Source organism: Stegostoma tigrinum, chromosome 17, assembly GCF_030684315.1.
Source record: "Stegostoma tigrinum isolate sSteTig4 chromosome 17, sSteTig4.hap1, whole genome shotgun sequence".
NCBI lineage: Eukaryota > Metazoa > Chordata > Chondrichthyes > Orectolobiformes > Stegostomatidae > Stegostoma > Stegostoma tigrinum.
Genome location: NC_081370.1, coordinates 40,426,180 through 40,446,199, shown reverse-complemented (window position 1 = coordinate 40,446,199; position 20,020 = coordinate 40,426,180). Strand labels below are relative to the sequence as shown.

At 42.7% G+C, this 20,020-nt stretch overlaps 1 protein-coding gene across 2 annotated transcripts in view; it reads left to right on the top strand.

Moving 5' to 3' along the window:
• Positions 1-20,020, top strand: part of kiaa1549la (KIAA1549-like a) — a 254,858-nt gene that overhangs the window by 93,762 nt on the left and 141,076 nt on the right. For both annotated transcript variants that reach the window (XM_059652107.1, XM_059652108.1), the window contains exons 2-4: positions 4,925-5,551; positions 8,116-8,231; positions 15,533-15,752. In XM_059652107.1, coding sequence (XP_059508090.1) covers positions 4,925-5,551; positions 8,116-8,231; positions 15,533-15,752 — 963 coding nt within the window. The remainder of the gene's footprint in view (positions 1-4,924; positions 5,552-8,115; positions 8,232-15,532; positions 15,753-20,020) is intronic.

The following is a 20,020-nucleotide window of genomic DNA, read 5'->3' as shown; positions in this document are numbered from 1 at the left end:
AGGATATTTCATTGCATTAAAGGTTGTGTATAAATGTAAGTTGTTGTTGTTGGGAAGTCAAGAACCAGAGGTGTAAGTAATCAGTCGAAGAATCAGAAGTAATTTAGAAGAATAATGTTTTCACCCAATGTGTGGTGGGACTGCAGCTCACAGCCTAAGGGGTGGAATAGGCACACCCCTCATCTCATTTAAAAATACACTAGGATAAACAGTTGAACTGCTGCGACCTACAGGAGTGTGGACCAAGAACTGGAGAGTACAATTAACTTGGATAGCTGTTTTTCAGCTAGCGTACGGCTGATAGACTGAATGGCTTCCTTATATGCTGGATCAAAGTACATTGATTCTCTGAACGCTGAAACAAACTCTATCAGGTTACTTCCTTCAGTCATTTCTTTCCAGCTTCCTAATTTAGCCTTTCTTATTCAAAGTAGTAAAGAACTGAACTTTAGTCACGCCTCTTCCTTTCCAAACTGCCAGTCACTGACTCCCCCCATAATCCTGACTGAACAGTTACACTTCATAAAAATCATCACCTTTGTGTCACCTTCATCAGAACCTGTTGTCTGTTCTGGGTCCTGAAATGTGACACTTCAGATTAAGATCATTCGGCCCATCGTAGTTGTGCAGGGTCTTTGAAAGAGCATTTGATAGTCCATTGATCTGCCTCCACACCCCATTCTTTCCCTATACTCTTGTAACTTTTATCCTTTTCAAGTAGGCGCTCAATTAGCATAATCAAGGCACCTAATGCCAGTTTCTAATTTGACAGCTGACACACATAAGAAAGAGTCTGATACAAGAGGTCACCGTCTCAAATCGCTGACGCCAGGAATAATTCTCACCCAAAAAAAAGTCAATGACACATGATTTCTTCTTTACAATCTTAGCACTTCTAGAATTCCCATCTAAGAGGAGGTCCATTTTCATGCCTTTGCCTTGGTGTTAGTTGGAATGAGTATCCTTCTTCCTGCATTAGTGCTGGAATGTGATCAGTATCATTTTGGAAAATGTCAGGCTCAAAATGTAACCTATTTCAGGTGCTAATTCCCTTTGAATCTGGAAATCTTCTGATGTAGATAGATGACTGCAGCTGGACTGAGCTTGCACTGTGCTTGCACTCCATCCACTTCTATGGGCAATGGAAGCTATGTGGTGCTTCCACAGGTAGGTTTCAGGTTATTTTCATAGTCACTGTTACCCCATTACTATTGCTCTTCATGGTGATGACTATCCTCCCACTTATCTATGAAACCCGGACTTCCCTCAACTGCCTTCTTTCTCCATCAACTCCCCAGGACTCAATATTACTGGCAACCAATGAGCACAATCTTGAGGTTTCAATCTGGAGAGTTATACTGGGACACTTGTGCATCTCCTTGAGGCTTATTTGCTAGATTTAAAGAGGCTGAGACCCACAAAGTCATGGAAGGAAAGGATTAGGATGTAGGCAAGTGAGGGTTCTGGGTTAGAGATGACAGTAGCCCTCTTCACTATCAGAATGGACAATCAACAGATGATCAAAAAGTTCTCTCACCATCCTAGTTCTTTAGAGAAGGAGGCCACGCTCATGTGCTGGCTCTTTGACTAATTAGTGCCACTCTCGCTGCTGCTTCCCCATAGAGCTCTGCAATATTCTTTTCAGTTTAAGTATTTACCCAATTTCCTTAACGTTGCCAAAAAGTGAGATGACTTCACCACACTGTTTAGCAGTGCACTGAAACATTCCAGTTCATGACAGCACAATGTGTGTAAAACACCTCATCTCCACCTCCGCCAGCTCTCAAACCATCTCCGGCCACTGTTAGTGACACTGATGATGGAAATTAAATCACTAGAATAAATGGGTATAGTATAGAATGTGACGCCTTCATTGACAGTATCGCCAATACTGGCCACCAGTTCATTTAGTATGTTGATAATCATTGTATCTAATAATGTTCTCTTATATGACAGTGGTAACTCATGTCCATACCCTTTAACAGCCACATTGAACGTATCATTTGTAACTAATTGAGCACAAAGATTATCTCTGTTTCTAATGTCTGCTGTGGGTCGGTGTTCTCACTCTCACCTCTGATTCAGAAGATTGAGCTCAAATTCCAAACAAGAGTCTTTAAACATCAAATTAAGGCTGGCAGTTCAGGGTTGACGCATGTTGTTGGTGCTGGTTTCTGGATGAGATGTTAAACTGAGGGGCCCCTGTCCACTCCTGAGATTCCAGAGCATTCTGTTGCAGATGAACAGGCATGTATTTATATTGTTCTGGTCGGGCAACATTACTAAAATAGATTAACTGGTTATTATCACATTAAGCTTGCACTGTAAATTTGTTTGTGCTTCCTATGTGACAATATTGACTATCCTTCAGTAGTTTGCAAACTGCTTTCAGACTCCATGAATTCGCGAAAAGTGCATATAAATACAAGTCCCTTTCACTTTTCTCACCTCGTTTGATGGCCAAACACAACACCTACTTAAATCCACAATTCTGACAACATAAACCCCTTCCAGCATAAACAAAGCTACAAATCATTTGTATTTCTAAAATAGCCATTCAGTTCAGTCAAACTTAGAGATACAAGAATTAAACAGACAATGGAAGGACTTCATAAAGCAGTACAGATTTTTTTATTGCATTCGACCTCATTTGTGCAATGTGGTTACTGTGTTTATTCATAATGTCCAACTTTGTTCTTCTCTATACATTGGAAAGACCAATTGTCTTCCAGCATTCAAATTCCTTCAGCTAGGTTTATGGACCAAGCCTGTACTCCATTTAGTTTGACCTTGTGATGTGAATGTAGTTGGCACAGATGGAATTTATTGCCGATCCTCTGTTTGCTTGATGGTGATGAAGCTGAGACATCGACAAATGCAGCCTGTGTGTTGAAAGTATTTGCACAGTGCAGGTAGATAGGGAGCAGTACTCATAATATATGGAAGCAAAGGGAAAATTTGCCTCCGAAAGCCTTGAAAGACACAGGAAAAATCCATTGGGCTGGTGACTGTTCAATGACATTTTGACTTCATACGTGAGGGGGACATAATGCGTGAGGAGTTGCTCTGCCATGCTTACATACTCATTCAATCGTAACATCTCTAGTGAATCAGGAGAGAAACCCTTAATGCGAGGGAAGCTGGAAGTGGCTGTGATAATTGTGTTGTTGACTTTCTCTCGGCCAGGTTGGAGTCTTGGAGTGGTTAGTTGAGGGAGCTGGGGGCAACATTGGGGGTGGCTGATTTTGCTGTATCATCTTCAAGGTGTGGTGGGAGGGTGTGGTGAGTGTTAGAAATTGGAGGATACTGCAAGGAGCAAGCAGGTATTGGCAGACTGGAAAAAATTGTGAGGAATAAAGTGGTCTTTTTCCAATTGGCAGTCAGTGACTACTGGGGCAGTAAGTGCTGATTGATTGGCAAGTGAACCTTAATTGATGGGGACATCACCATGCAGAATGCACCAGTTGATGACAATTGACAGTTAATTGCAAGACCGTCTTAAATTTTAAGCCAAACTGCTTGCGTCTGATTGGTCAAGACTTTGTCCCAAGAAATTAATTACTACAGCTTATTTCGTTGAGTTGAGACAGGGACAGGGTATACACGTGTACTTTCTGTCTGCAAAGAACAGAGCCCTGGATTAAATATGTAGTTCCTGGTACACACAGTGTATCACAGTGTGAGCCCAGCTGATAATCCTAAATTAGTTGTCAGTGCAATTCTTCACACACTCAGGATTATTGAATAAATGTTGTCCAATTGTGGAATCACATCAAATGTTGGGCACTATGTTGTGAGATTGGCAAGTATGGGTTCTTTGCATTTGGTCTATACCTCACCTGTCACAAGTAAACAAAGGGATATGCTGTTGATCTAATCTTTATGATGTATAGCCAATATACCTGATAATTCACTGGCCTGAAAACTGTTGATTTTCCTCTTAAATGAATATTCTAGTGAATTTTCTTGCTGAAGGCAAGATGAATAGCTTTGGCAATATATTATCATTATTGATCAATGTTGCATCAAGTGTTAAATTGAAACCTGTGTGTGAGATCAGAGGTGCAGTAGAAATAGTAGTGGGCTGCCTGGTAAAAAAATTACAGCTTTGTACATGTAATGCAACTGAAACATATTTATTGTACCTCATCATTTTGTCAAAGGGCGTGTTTGGCGAGATGGATTCGCTTTACTTAACAGGATGTCTGTCATGTTGACACCTTTGTTGCTAAGTTATGCTTGTGGACTTAACCCAATTTAGGTAGTGTGGTGTGTAAGAAATTTCTATTTCTACTTCTGTATGAGCCCAAATATCCCATAAATCAACTTATATACAGAACATTACTATGTGACTGCACCACATTGGTGGGTTAGCAAGAATATATAAGGAACTCCTGAAATCATTGAAAAAAATCTAAAAATAAGCCTTGATTAAGGCAATTGACACTGCTAGGGAATTCAAACATCTCACCCAGCAACAGTAAAGAAAATCAATGATATAGGTCTGTGGCTTGGAGGGAAACTTAGAAGTATTGGTGTTACCATGAGCCTGCTGCTCTTGCTCCTTTGGTTAGTCATAGCCCCAGGAGATTTATTCAAGTTCTGTTTCTCAAATGCTACGAAGTAATGCCAATGAACTATTAAAACCACAAAATGAGCCATTAAGGATTCAATTGCTCCCACAGCTTGCTAAAGAGAGACCACTGCAGCAGGAGCTTGAGGATTTGTATTTAATGATTCGTTGCAAAATGAGCTGTTTCATCTTCCCAACCGATGTACGTCATAGCAGTTTTCATGACACAACCATCTCTTCTCTAATCAGCAAAACTATGCTATCACCCTGCATGCCATTGTATAATCCATATAAATGTCCACAGAGATGTGTTATTTTACCTCTGATTCTTATCAACTTCTGTCATTACAGCTTCACCCTTGGCCAGCTCAGATGACATGAAAGCCACACCGCTGAACCCATCACCTCCATCCACAGTGCTTGATTCTCTTAGGACCCTGATTGACTATGCCTCTGAGGTAGCTGAGACAACACCACTGGCAGCCCATCTTTGGCCAACTCCATCAGCAGCCAATTTCAATGAGACAGCGAACGCCCTCAACCAATCCACAGCATCAAGTGCCACCTCTCAAACTGCCCTGATGACGGGGCACCCGAGCACAGTGAACAGCACAACCTTAATGCCTTCACATCAAAGACCAGCCTCATCCAGGGCGGCATCAGCCCGTGTGCCCGATGTAACCGTGGCCCCACACCCAATGTGGACGGCCCCTGCAACACTGCTGACAACAGTCAGCACGGAGATGGGCGCCTGGACAAATCCCCACCCTGAGACTGGCAAAATGTCGATGGTGTCTTCGCTGACATTGACAGCAGCCTTGACTTCAATCACCACGACAGCCCTGGCTCCGAAGGACTCACCGGCATCAGGAGACCTTGTGACAACTGCTGCCAGAGGAAGAGCTGGAACTCCGGATGGCTTACCCATGCTGCCTAGTCTGACCTGCAAGTTGTCAGATCAGCTCTGGGTTAGGACAGGTAGCGATACATCTCTAAATCTGTGGTTACATGAAAGGCAGTTTTTGATTTTTAAGACGCCATATCCTTCTCATTTGAGTCTCCACAGAATTCTGCCTTTATTTTAGAATCAGAATGATCCGACTCTTTGTCAAACCAGATTTTCAGCCGATTGTTAGGAACCAGCTGCTGCTGTTTTGGGGAGGAATGTGGTTGTAAGTTTTCTGTTATTAACATTAGAAATTATTATTACTTCCCGCTGGGAGAGATTCCACTGTTACCCCGTTGATGATCCCTAGCTATATCTAAATATTTTCCATGAGATAATTCTAGCTTAGATTTGTTGGAAAAAGTTCTGTTCTGTTAAAGAGATAAAGTTCTCGAGAAAGTTTAATACATATTTTCAGAGGAGAAGCTATGAAATCATCCCTAATACATAGTCCTCCCAGGAATTTGTTGGAAAGAGAAAACAATAGTTTCCCACACTTGGCAGAATTGTTGAAACTTCAGATTTAAAAGGTCATGTTGGATACAAGACCAGCTTCTATTTTTATGCCTTGAAAGAAAAGACTGGATGGCTTCCTGATAGAGGTCTTTACAAGTATGAAGGAGCTTGATCAGGGAAGCATTAAAAATCCATGGGATTATGACTAAATGATAGCCAATAATTAATCCACTGGGGAATTAAGGAGAAACTTCCTTAGCCAATAAAGGGAACTTGTCACCATGTAGACAAGTAACGTAAGTATATTTAAAGGGAAGTTTTCACTTGTTCATTCACGGGATGTGGGCGCCTGAGACAGCATTGATTATCCATCCCTGATTGCTCTTGAACTTAGTGTCTTGCTCACTACGACACAGGGTAATTAAGAGTTAACCACATTGCTATGGATTTGAAGCCATATCTAGGCCAGACCAACTAAGGACGGTAGATTTCCTTCCCTAAAGAACACCAGTGAACCAGATGGGTTTTTACAATAGAAAAGATTAGCTGGAGCTTGCTAGTTGCAAATGGACAATTATGTTTCCTCCTATATTAGAAAAACCCCACACTTTAAAAGCACTTCTTTTACTGTAAAGCATTTTGAAATGTCCCGAGGTAGTGAAAAGTGCTGCAGAAATCATTAACCAAAAAATATTTACATGAGAAACACAACAAATTTTACAAATCTCACTCTTACTCTCAAATCCCAATATGACCTTGCCCCTCTCAATTCTGCAGTTTCTGCCTCTGCAACCCACTGTGATATTTCTGTACCTCCAATTTTGTGTATTGTATTTCATTAACACCACCATTGGTAGATGTAATCTCAGTCCCGAAGCCCTCCAGTTCTTTCCCTGAATCTTCCCACTTCTTCATCTCTTCCTCTCTCCTTTTTTAAGATTCCTTCAAATCTGCCAAACTTTATTTCTACTAATGTCACCTTGTGAGGCTTGAAGTCAAACTTGGCTTTATGATTACTCCTGAGAAGTGATGGAACATTTTACTATGTTCAGCATGCTGTATGTGTGTAGATTATTGGTGCATTTAAAGTTGAGAGTTCAACGTTCATCATGAATACAGCTAGTTCAATATTAATTGTGAACACGCCCTGTTATTCACACACAGTGATATTTAAATAAAGTACTGGTATCATTTTCAAAACAATTTAAATTACCACAAAGTTAGGTGATAGCAAAGATTCCAATGTGTTTCATTTAGAATTTCTAGACTAAGCACTTAATTTTTGATGAGTATAATTATTAATTCAAAATTCTTAAACAGCCTAATGAAGACTGATAAGTTGAATAAATGTAACAGTCCCAGAGGGAACAATGTGCCAATGTCTCTGTGAACATAATATAGAGAAGATCTCAAGCAAAGTCTGTTTCATTTATTTGGTGAGAAACAGGCAAAATCTAAACTAAATAGAATTTATGTTTCTGCAGCACTTTTCACTGCCTCCGGACATTTCGCTTTACAGTGAAAGAAGTCATTTTGAAGTGTGGGATTTTTTAATATAGGAGAAGACATAATTTGTCGACTTGCAATCAGCAAGCTCCACAAAGTGATCACGACCAGCTAATTAATTTTTACACATTCTCTGTTGGAGATACACTTTGGACAGGAATTTGGGGAGCTTCCATGCCCTTCTCAAAGTAGTGCCATGGGATCATTTACCTCCACTAGACAGTAGTTGGAGTGTGGTTAAATGTCTCTTCTGAAAGATGGCACCTTGGACAATGCTGCACTCTGTCTGTATGCTAGCCTTAATTTTTGTTATAATCTAGATTTCAAGAGTGGGGCTTGAACCCACTACCTCTGATTTAGCAATAAAAGTGCAATTCATTGCATTGGCCTGTCATATATCCTCCGTGTGGTGGGTTGCAGTTAAGTTATATGTTTGCAACAGACCTGTGACTACTTCTGTGCAGTTTCAAGAGCACCTGGGATAAATGTAAATTCCGTTTCACATACTTTCCTTAGGTCACAAAACATAGACCTGAAGCTGTTGAGAATTGACACATTTAGACGTTCAGTTATCTTTTCCTTGAAGTGACTTCTGTTTGAATTTAAGCTTATACAGATTTTCTTAATTTTGCAGTTGCGACAGTGACATCAAGAAAAATTCGAGCAGACATAATGCTTAAACAGAACATGACAAGAGGACTTACACAGGCATTGAAGCGAGCTTTCTTCACTAATGATGTACAGGCTCAGGTCAGTGCTTCAATGTCACAGAGCTGCTATTTCAAATATAAAATATGTGACATTTAGAATTCATTCTATATTAGTTGAGCAGAGCTTCTTGTAAAAGGTTGCTGTGCACAGTGCTTTAAGCTAGGTGCAGGTCGCAGATTTAAGAAGAAACTTGAGAATTCTTGCTAAGAAACATTAAGATTTCTTCAATTTGGAATAAAGTTGAGTAAGTAACCGTCAAATTTGAGAGACCGGACTCTTTAAGTGAAATCTTTCCCTTCTCTAACACGTGCCCCTGCGATATATTGACAGTTTCTCTGAGGAAAATGAGCATATAGTAGGTACAGGCCTGGAGATCCGATGCAAATGTGGGTAAAGGACTTAACCTATCAATCTAACTCCGTCAACTGCCACATTTACTTTAAATGCCACCATTCCTTCATGCTTAGCTCATATCTTTGTAATGATGAAGTGACCTATTATTCACTCAATGTGAGCAAAATTGAAAGAGATGTAAATCAGAAAGGCAAAATTGCTTAACTCAAATTGTGCTGATACAAGTTAAAACCTAGCAGTAAAAGACCTCATTTGCTGTTTTGATTAGAATTGCTTCATTTGGAGCACTGGATAATTTAAATGCTTTTCAAGTGAGAAAGCGACTGAATTAGTAATGGAAGACTGACCAATCTGTTGAAATGTGTTTCTCATGCTTTAGGTAGCAAACTTCCAAATGAAAGTCAGCTATTTCATGTTAAGTTTCTTCTGCAAAATGCACTTGCTGTCATGAGCTTGTGGGAGAAATAGTCTTCCAACTGACCTTAGAAAGTCGCAGCAAGGAAATCTTGCAGGTTAACATTTGGGGCTAAATTAGCTCAGTGGTGATAATCCAAAGGGCTAGACTAATGATTAGAGGTAGGTTCAAATCCCAGCAATTAGGAACTTTAAGTTCAATAAATTTAAATAAACCTGAAATAAAAACTTTTTTCAGTCAATCATGTAATTTTACACTCGGGGCCACTAATGTTTTCCAGAGAAGGAAATCTGCTGTCCACCTTTGGTCCGTGCTGTATATAACTCCAGACTCTCCACAACTTGGTTGACTCTTAGCTCTTATCTGAAATGATGTTGCAGTCTGCTCAGTTTAACTCAAGAAAGATGCTCACCCCCATCTTCTCACGGCAAATGAGAGTGGGGTAGTGTTCCGGGAATGAAGTGAGTTCTTTCAAACAAAATCTTTGTAGACGTCTAGCGACATTCTTTCACATCGCTAGTCAAAATCCAAGAATTCCTTCGCTAAAGTGATGGACTGCGTTAGTTCAAGAAGGCAGCTCACCAGTGCCTTCTTTAGGGCCAGTTAGGAATGGGAAATAAAAGCAGTCTTGCCCATGACAGCCACATCATTTTAAAAAGCCATCAATCTACACAATCTGTGCAGCAGTCAGTATATTTAAATATTTTGAAGGGGATAAAGTTGATTATTTTTTCCATAGGTGTTGGTGTAACAAGATTTTGTTTGGGAGGATGAACCTTTCCATTGACTGATAAATGGGGAAAGTTGCCTATCTCTGTTTACAATGAACAACTCAATAAAAAAATTACATTCTTCAAAAAGGAGTTTCTTTTCACAGCTGGGAAGGACCTGCAGATGCTTGTTCCTAGTAGCTTGCGTGATTTTGAGGCAGAGAAAATGCGAAAGTGTGTGGGACTCATTTGGATGTCTGTTTCACTGAGTTAGGACAAATAAGATGGGCAGAATGCTTAACAAAGTCTCTACCTTCTTATGAGCAAGTTTGCAATTATCAACCAGAAAAAGGCATCATCATCCTTCGCTAAAATACCGAGTTCAGTCCGTTAAAAACTGTTACGCTTTGTCATATTCCTCTAGCTTCATGCTGTATTAAGTGAGTAACTATGAATTGGGGTATTATACAATGACCTACGTAGAGGCCGATATCCCTTCACCAAGTCTTACCTACACATGAACAATCCTTGACTGAATACTGCCTTACTCAGATTCAGGCACTACAGTGTCAATATCTCTGACACTCAACCCTTTTATATCAGCCAGGGCTCCCTGATTGGAGCTTTAATCTGGTCCACTTGGAGAAATTATATTCTGAGGTCCAGCTGGCTGACCTTGTTACAATGACTATGTATTCCATGTTCTATAACAAGGATCCACCAGTTGGCTTTTGGAACTCACCACTTTATTAAAAACTTCCGGAACACACAGAACATGATGCAATTAATCTTTTACAAATGACACATTAATTATTTTTGCTTTGCTTACTTTAGGTTAAACTTAGTCTTGGTACTATTTTTATTGTAGGCTCTTGTCATGTTGTAAAAGCCAGCAACAAATTCAGGAACGAATAATAACTGGACCACCAGATGTGAGCTTACTTCCCACTGCAAATGTGTGTGTAATAAAAAGCTCATATTAAGTTTTTGGCATTTATGATTAGCTGCCATATATGAGCAGGGGCCAACTGCCAGCAGAGAAAAAGGTGAAACTTATGACCTTTGTCAACAGGTTTTGGTTAATTCTTCAACTGTTCCCCTGCAGAACCTCAACAAATATAATTCAAACCTTTACACCCTGCAACTTACGACTAAACATAGTCAGAAAATCATACAGCACAGAAACAGATCCTTCAGTCCAACTCATCTGTGCTGAGCAGATATCCCAACCTGACCTAGTCCCAAATGCCAAAATGCAACACGTCACATTTATCTAAATTAAATTCAGCCTATTGGCTCATCTAATCTAGGTCCCATTGTACAAAGATAATCTTCTTGACTGTCCTCTTCATCATCTATTTTTGTGTAATTTGCAATCTTAGCAACCATGTCTCCTGTATCCACATGCAAATCATATTTATATAAATGACAAAATGCAATGGACCCAGCACCAGTCCTTGTGGCACACTGCTGGACATAGGCTCCAGTCTGAAAAGCAACCCTCTATCGCTACCCTCTGCATCCTACCTTCAAGCCAATTTTGTAGCCCATTGGCCAGTTCCCCCTGGATCACATGTGATTTGAGTTTACGAACTAGTCTACCGTATGAAACTTCATTGAATGCTTTGCTGAAGTCCGTATAAACAACATCTACAGCCCTGCCTTTATAAATCGTTTTTGTCACCTCTTCAAAAAACTTAACCAAGTTATGAAAGGTGGGAGTGCAACATGACTATGCGATCTGCCAGAAAAGGACTCCAAAAAGGCAGGACTGGAGAACCAGGTCACCTGTCCTCCAACTTCACAGATAGTGGCACATCTCCTTCACCTTCTGTTTTCTCCAATGTTCAGAGTGGGTGCAGTTTCTTGAGTTGTGCTTCAAGTGTCAGAAACAGGGCAGTGGAATTTATATCGCATAATGAGATCTTTAAGTAGATTTTGTTCTTGAAGGATATTGATTTGGCAGGTCCCTTAAAATCTCTAGTAACTTGTGAACCCATGCTTGATAAGCCCTGTTCTCTATAACTTTGATAGTCATCAGTGGATACAGTTACTGAATTGTCATTACAGGAGAAGATCAATCATCCCATTATCACTGAGTTTTTGCTGCCTCTTTAGCTAAAGCTGTCTCACTGCTTGTTGCATTTTCTCACTGTTTCAGCAGCAACTTGCATTTCTCTAGCAACTTTTAACATGTTGCAAGGCGCATCACACCAGTGTTATCAAGTAAAATTTGACACTGAGCTGCAGGATCTGATAACAGCCTGATCAAAGTGGTCACCTTTTAAGGAGTATCTTAATGGAGGAGAAGAGAATTCGAAAGGTGGAGATATTTAGAGAGGGAAATCTGAGCTTAGATCAGGAGTGTTTATATCAGCAAGCATGGTAGTGATGAATGAATGCTGTAGACAATCACATAAGCAATGGAATAAAAACAGATATCGCCAGAGAAACATGGTATGTCTGGCAGCATCAAAATTACATTTTGAATCCCTTTAGAAATGTTCTGAGAAAGGGTCACGGTACTCAAAGTGTTAACAGTACTTTCTTTCACCAGATTCTGCCAGACCTACTGAGTTTCTCCAGCAGTTTCTGTTTTTGTTTCAGATTTCCAACATCTATAGTTCTTTGTTTCATGTAAGCAATAGGGCTTTGTATGAGCTCAAGATTACGGAGGGTATGAAGTGAGAGGCTACCCAGGAGAGTGTTGGAGTATTCAAGTCTAGAAATAACAAAGGCAAGAATAAGGGTTTCATTGACGAGTGTATCCTGCATTTCTTTACAATGTGTTTCACACAACTTTTGAATAATTATCTAATTCCTTTTGCACAATTGTCATGGCCAATCCAGTGTTTTCCAATTCATTTTTCAAGTGATGATTCTGATTCCATGCTTTTTCATTGCTGCCTTGGTAATGAGGATAACAATATTTTACCATCTAACTTTTCGAATACCTTTGATCATTTTGAAAGCTTCCAGGTCACCAGTAGAAAAGCATTGACATTTCAAAACTTGTTATCTTGCATGTGAGTGCAGACAAACATTTGAACTGTGAAAAAAAATCAAATTTCCCACATTGACCTTGAAAGGGTTACAGCATAGATTCACCAGAATGATTCTGGGGCTGAAGGGTTTGTATTTTTACGGAGAGTTTGCATAGCTTGGCTTGTAGCACAATTAAGTGGTGACCCAATAAATTTGTTGAAAATGTGGTAAAGGTTCAGTAGGATAGGAAACTGTTTCCTTTGCAGACCAATCAAGTTACGAAGACACCATCTTAAAGCTGGAGCTTTTAGGGAATCAGGAGGCATTTCTTTCACACAAAGTGTAGGGACTCTTTCTACCAAAAGAGAGTGAAACCTGAAAGTCAGAGATAATGGGAACTGCAGATGCTGGAGAATTCCAAGATAATAAAATGTGAGGCTGGATGAACACAGCAGGCCAAGCAGCATCTCAGGAGCACAAAAGCTGACGTTTCGGGCCTAGACCCTTCATCAGAGAGGGGGATGAGGAGAGGGAACTGGAATAAATAGGGAGAGAGGGGGAGGCGGACCGAAGATGGAGAGTAAAGAAGATAGGTGGAGAGAGTATAGGTGGGGAGGTAGGGAGGGGATAGGTCAGTCCAGGGAAGACGGATAGGTCAAGGAGGTGGGATGAGGTTAGTAGGTAGATGGGGGTGCGGCTTGGGGTGGGAGGAAGGGATGGGTGAGAGGAAGAACAGGTTAGGGAGGCAGAGACAGGTTGGACTGGTTTTGGGATGCAGTGGGTGGGGGGAAAGAGCTGGGCTGGTTGTGTGATGCAGTGGGGGGAGGGGACGAACTGGGCTGGTTTAGGGATGCAGTAGGGGAAGGGGAGATTTTGAAACTGGTGAAGTCCACATTGGTACCATTAGGCTGCAGGGTTCCCAGGCGGAATATGAGTTGCCGTTCCTGCAACCTTCGGGTGGCATCATTGTGGCACTGCAGGAGGCCCATGATGGACATGTAATCTAGAGAATGGGAGGGGGAGTGGAAATGGTTTGCGACTGGGAGGTGCAGTTGTTTGTTGCGAACTGAGCGGAGGTGTTCTGCAAAGCGGTCCCCAAGCCTCCGCTTGGTTTCCCCAATGTAGAGGAAGCCGCACCGGGTACAGTGGATGCAGTATACCACATTGGCAGATGTGCAGGTGAACCTCTGCTTAATGTGGAATGTCATCTTGGGGCCTGGGATAGGTGTGAGGGAGGAGGTGTGGGGGCAAGTGTAGCATTTCCTGCGGTTGCAGGGGAAGGTGCCAGGTGTGGTGGAGTTGGAGGGCAGTGTGGAGCGAACAAGGGAGTCACGGAGAGAGTGGTCTCTCCGGAAAACAAACAGGGATGGGGATGGAAAAATGTCTTGGGTGGTGGGGTCGGATTGTAAATGGCGAAAGTGTCGGAGGATGATGCGTTGTATCCGGAGGTTGGTAGGGTGGTGTGTGAGAACGAGGGGGATCCTCTTAGGGCGGTTGTGGCGGGGGCGGGGTGTGAGGGATGTGTTGCGGGAAATACGGGAGACGCGGTCAAGGGCGTTCTCGATCATTTCAAGCCCACCGACTCCCACAGCTACCTAGAATACACCTCCTCCCACCCACCCTCCTGCAAAAATTCCATCCCCTATTCCCAATTCCTCCGCCTCCGCCGCATCTGCTCCCACGATAAGACATTCCACTCCCGCACATCCCAGATGTCCAAGTTCTTTAAGGAACGCAACTTTCCCCCCACAGTGATCGATGACATTCCACATTAAGCAGAGGTTCACCTGCACATCTGCCAATGTGGTATACTGCATCCACTGTACCCGGTGCGGCTTCCTCTACACTCCCCCTCCCATTCTCTAGATGACATGTCCATCATGGGCCTCCTGCACTGCCACAATGATGCCACCCGAAGGTTGCAGGAACAGCAACTCATATTCCGCCTGGGAACCCTGCAGCCTAATGGTATCAATGTGGACTTCACCAGTTTCAAAATCTCCCCTTCCCCTACTGCATCCCTAAACCGGCCCAGTTCGTCCCCTCCCCCCACTGCACCACACAACCAGCCCAGCTCTTCCCCCCCACCCACTGCATCCCAAAACCAGTCCAACCTGTCTCTGCCTCCCTAACCGGTTCTTCCTCTCACCCATCCCTTCCTCCCACCCCAAGCCGCACCCCCATCTACCTACTAACCTCATCCCAACTCCTTGACCTGTCCGTCTTCCCTGGACTGACCTATCCCCTTCCTACCTCCCCACCTATACTCTCTCCACCTATCTTCTTTACTCTCCAACTTCGGTCCGCCTCCCCCTCTCTCCCTATTTATTCCAGTTCCCTCTCCCCATCCCCCTCTCTGATGAAGGGTCTAGGCCCGAAACGTCAGCTTTTGTGCTCCTGAGATGCTGCTTGGCCTGCTGTGTTCATCCAGCCTCACATGTTATTATCTTGAAACCTGAAAGTCAGTTGACCTTTGAAGATGTAGAGTCATAGATGATTATCGGGTAAGTTACCATTGGATGTGGGACTAAGACAATTAGTTCCATTCATGGAACAATGTATGTTAACACTTCATACATGTTTATGACAAGCCTGGTCTGATTGAATGACAAAGCAAGTTCAAGGGGCTGAATAGCCTGCTCCTGTTTTTACGTTCACATGAGTTGCCTGTTCCTTTCAAAACACCATTCTGTGTGAAAATTATTAAAAGACCTCCATTCACATAAAATTAAACAAGGTAGATTCAATAAAAAATACATTTCTTCATGGCTTTCGTGGCCTCAGAACCTTCCAAACTGTGTTTTGGCCATTGAAGTACTTCTGAGGTGTCAGCAAGAATGAGGTATAGGAGACATTAAAAAATTATTTTGTTCCAGATTGAAAGTCTTGAAAGAAGAAATAAGGTGTTTATTGGGTTCTACGCTGTGACTGGGAATGAGGTGTACATTCCATCCGCTGTGACTGAAGCAATTACGATGTATGGAATTGAGAACTTCCACCGAGACATGCAGCAACATGTACCTGATCTCCAGTCCGTCCTGATTTCTGCCTCTCCGTGGGCCCCACCGCCTGCCCGATGGTTCCAGTTAAAGACAGGTGAGTGTTAAGTGTTTCTTTTTAAAAAAAGTGCAGAAGTTTGCTTGACTTTGGATGGGTGGGGAGCATCTGTCAAGGTTGCTTGCTCTAAGCCACTTCAGACGTCTGGAACGTTATAACCAGCCTCGTGGTATCATCACTGCCAACAGCCCTTACTACTCCCTCAGCTATGTAACATCCTTGGGAGAGACAAAAGATGAGAGAAAGAAAAACACAGGGTCAGTAAATAAAACTCCTCTTCAGCTCCCTGGTGCACTCAAAACCTGCCAAATTCTTGACAGGCCCAGCTTCGTTGAATTTAGGGAGCAGTTTGTCATTTCCCTGCTCAGCAGTTCCAAAAAACTTCTGGTCTTTGTTGTAAATTAGATCTGGTTTTCAGTTAGCTTTTGCAGTAAAAGGTTAATGTGTCTTTATGGGATTTTGCCAGCTGAACAAACTCAGATGCATGAAACAATAGCTGATATCTCAATTTAACCACTTCTGCAGAATCAGAAAATTTGAGTGGAGCAAGTTGATCCCCAAACGCATTACTAAGCCTGATTTGGATTAATAAGGAAGAAGGTGTATTTAAACACTGCAGAAGTGCCGCAATCTGTGGGCATGGAAGTTATGAATAACAATAGCTTCCTTCTAATCTGGTTACATTCTTTATTACAAAAAGGTTTCAATATAAGAAGAAAGATGTCCTCCTACGTTGGCATAGAGCTTTGGTGAGATTGTACCTGGAGTACTGTGTACAGTTTTAGTCCCCTTAACAGAAGAGATAGTATGTGATAAGTGTTCACCAGATTGATTCCTGGAATAATGGGATTGCCTTATGTGCCCTGTGAGGAGAAATTGAGCATACCGAGTCAATATTATCTAGAATTTAGAATAATGAGAGAAATTCTCATTGAGGCATTCAAAATTCTTACAGAGCCCAACAGGACCAATATTTCCCCTGACAGCGGGGTCTTCACTCCCAAAAGGGTTTTGAACCTTTTTAATTCTTCGTAAGGTAATGGTTATGAAGGAGTTAATGGTTTATGTTGTATTATCTCCATGCATTGTGCTGAAGCCACATGCAGTCTTTTGGGTGGAGACAAAGATTTCTAAGTTAGGAAACAGATGCATGTGCGTTAGCTCCCTGAAGTCTTATGCCTAATGAAAATGTACTTCCATTCATTGCTATTATGCAATAAATCTTCTTGTTATCCAAGAACAGTGTCCCCTCTGTAGGTACACTTAGTTGACAACTTAATCACTTGATAGGCCGATACAAAGGCTGGGTGGGTGGTAGCAAATAATCTAAAACATCCTTTACCCAGTACCAGAGATAATGGGAACTGCAGATGCTGGAGAATTCCAAGATAATAAAATGTGAGGCTGGATGAACACAGCAGGCCAAGCAGCATCTCAGGAGCACAAAAGCTGACGTTTCGGGCCTAGACCCTTGATCAGAGAGGGGGATGGTGTGAGGGTTCTGGAATAAATAGGGAGAGAGGGGGAGGCGGACCGAAGATGGAGAGAAAAGAAGATAGGTGGAGAGAGTATAGGTGGGGAGGTAGGGAGGGGATAGGTCAGTCCAGGGAAGACAGACAGGTCAAGGAGGTGGGATGAGGTTAGTAGGTAGGAGATGGGGGTGCGGCTTGGGGTGGGAGGAAGGGATGGGTGAGAGGAAGAACAGGTTAGGGAGGCAGAGACAGGTTGGACTGGTTTTGGGATGCAGTGGGTGGAGGGGAAGAGCTGGGCTGATTGTGTGGTGCAGGGGGGAGGGGTCGAACTGGGCTGGTTTAGGGATGCGGTGGGGGAAGGGGAGATTTTGAAGCTGGTGAAGTCCACATTGATGCCATTAGGCTGCAGGGTTCCCAAGCGGAATATGAGTTGCTGTTCCTGCAACCTTCGGGTGGCATCATTGTGGCACTGCAAGCTCTTCCCCTCCACCCACTGCATCCCAAAACCAGTCCAACCTGTCTCTGCCTCCCTAACCTGTTCTTCCTCTCACCCATCCCTTCCTCCCACCCCAAGCCGCACCCCCATCTCCTACCTACTAACCTCATCCCACCTCCTTGACCTGTCCGTCTTCCCTGGACTGACCTATCCCCTCCCTACCTCCCCACCTATACTCTCTCCACCTATCTTCTTTTCTCTCCATCTTCGGTCCGCCTCCCCCTCTCTCCCTATTTATTCCAGAACCCTCACCCCATCCCCCTCTCTGATCAAGGGTCTAGGCCCGAAACGTCAGCTTTTGTGCTCCTGAGATGCTGCTGGGCCTGCTGTGTTCATCCAGCCTCACATTTTATTATCTTGGATTCTCCAGCATCTGCAGTTCCCATTATCTCTCACATGCCACAGGGTGTTCATAATGGTCATCTGGGAGAAAGTCACTGCAGTGATCCTAGATCATAATGCTGCTATCTTGTTAGAGAAGACTCGTGGTGGTTTAACTTGAAGGTCACCACGCCTCAGGTGAGGGGAGAGGTTTCAGAAGGAGAGTCCTTCCTGGTAACCTCACGCGGTGCAGGATTTTAACCCACAGTGTTGCTATCACTCTGCATCAGAGACCAGTTGTTTAGCCAATTGAGTAAACTGATGCTGTCATCAGGATAATACCTCACCTTAGAGGGCTGTGGAGGATCTTTCATTTGGTATATTTAATGTAGAGGTGGACAGAGTTCTAGAAATTGAACAAATTAAGGGATATTAGGACAGAGAATATGATGTAGATTGGTCAGGGAGTAATTGAGTGGCGGAGCATGCCTTACGGGCTGAATAACCTACTCCTGCTCCTACTTGCTGTGTTCTTATGAATATGAAACAATTCTGTTTACACCCATGTCTCACAAATGGTAATGAGATGAATCAGTTGTATCTTTCTGACCTTAGTTGAGGAAGCAAGTTGCTTGAGATAACATTGTACTCTTTGAATATTTGAATTTCAATGGCTCGCAGAGCAGGTCAAATGAAGCCTTTGTTTAATGACCTAAACTAAAATATAATATTTCTGACACAGTTGGACACTTTTAATACTATGCAAAATGCCAGCCTATGTTGCTTGCTGAAGCAGGAATTGAACACCAAGTTTTTAATTAGGAGATGCTACCTCTGAGAAATGTTAAGCTGTATTGTAAACTAAAAGCTGAATACTGTAGATACCAAATATCCATAATGAGAACAGAAAGTGCTGAAAGATACTCAACACATCTGGCAGTGTCTATGGAGAATGAAATGCAGAGTTAATGGGTGGTATCATAGTTGGGCCTTTGGACCATCATGTCACACTAAACAGCTAGTCCTGTTCGAGTCTGTGCTTATTGGGTGTGGGACCTACTTAGTGATTTTGCTGCATTGTAATTGGCCAGCAGTGAGTTTACCATCCATTTAAAGATAGTGGGCAAGATCCTGATGCTACCTGTCCACTGAGGCCTAACAGCTTGGACGCCTCACCAATGGCACCAGGAGCGATGGATGCTTCCGAGGCAGGTAGCAGACCTTGGAGGTTCTCAAAATGGAGATCACCTCGGAGAAGTAATCAAAAATGAAAAACGAGGCACCTGAGGCCGATTTGCCTGGAAAGGGCACGGGGGAAACTCCTTCGGAAATGTCAGGCCTGACTTTTGTTCTCAACACACATTCTTTGGGGCACGGAGTTTTGATCCTAGGGGCTGCCACAGGGAGCTGGCCTCAATAAAGCTTGTCTGGGTGGCTGTGGACAGTGCTGGGGATGTTGACAGAGGGACACGCCATCATCAGCACAAAATTTTGGTGGCACTGCATTTGGGAGCCATCCTGCTGTTTCATCAGCTCCCCTTCCCCAATACTTCATTCCTGTCACCTGGGGACCAGTAGAGTTTTCAGGTCACTGATCTTTCCATTGGAATTGATTTCTGGAGCTTTACACATATGAAGTACAGTCATGAAACCTAACCGTGGATTGAACCTCTGTGGAAATTCAACCCCTTTGACCTCTTAAAGGGACAGTTCAAACAACCCAGACTTGGGAGAAGTGGCCAGAATTGGATACGGAGCCTTGACCTTTTGATCAACCCAAGACTGATTGTCGTCTATTCCAACTAGATATCTTTGGTATCTGCAATCAGATCTGAGCCTCAGCTGTATTCCTAACTGGAGTCGTTGGAATACGAACTGGAGCGTATTTGCTTGTGTTTTTTTCTCTCTCTGACCTTCATCTCATTTGAAACAGGATAGAGGACCTAGTTGTGGCTTACTCTTCACAAATCATGGACAGTACCTTCTGACATTTGTTAGCTATTGTGATTTAGTCATGC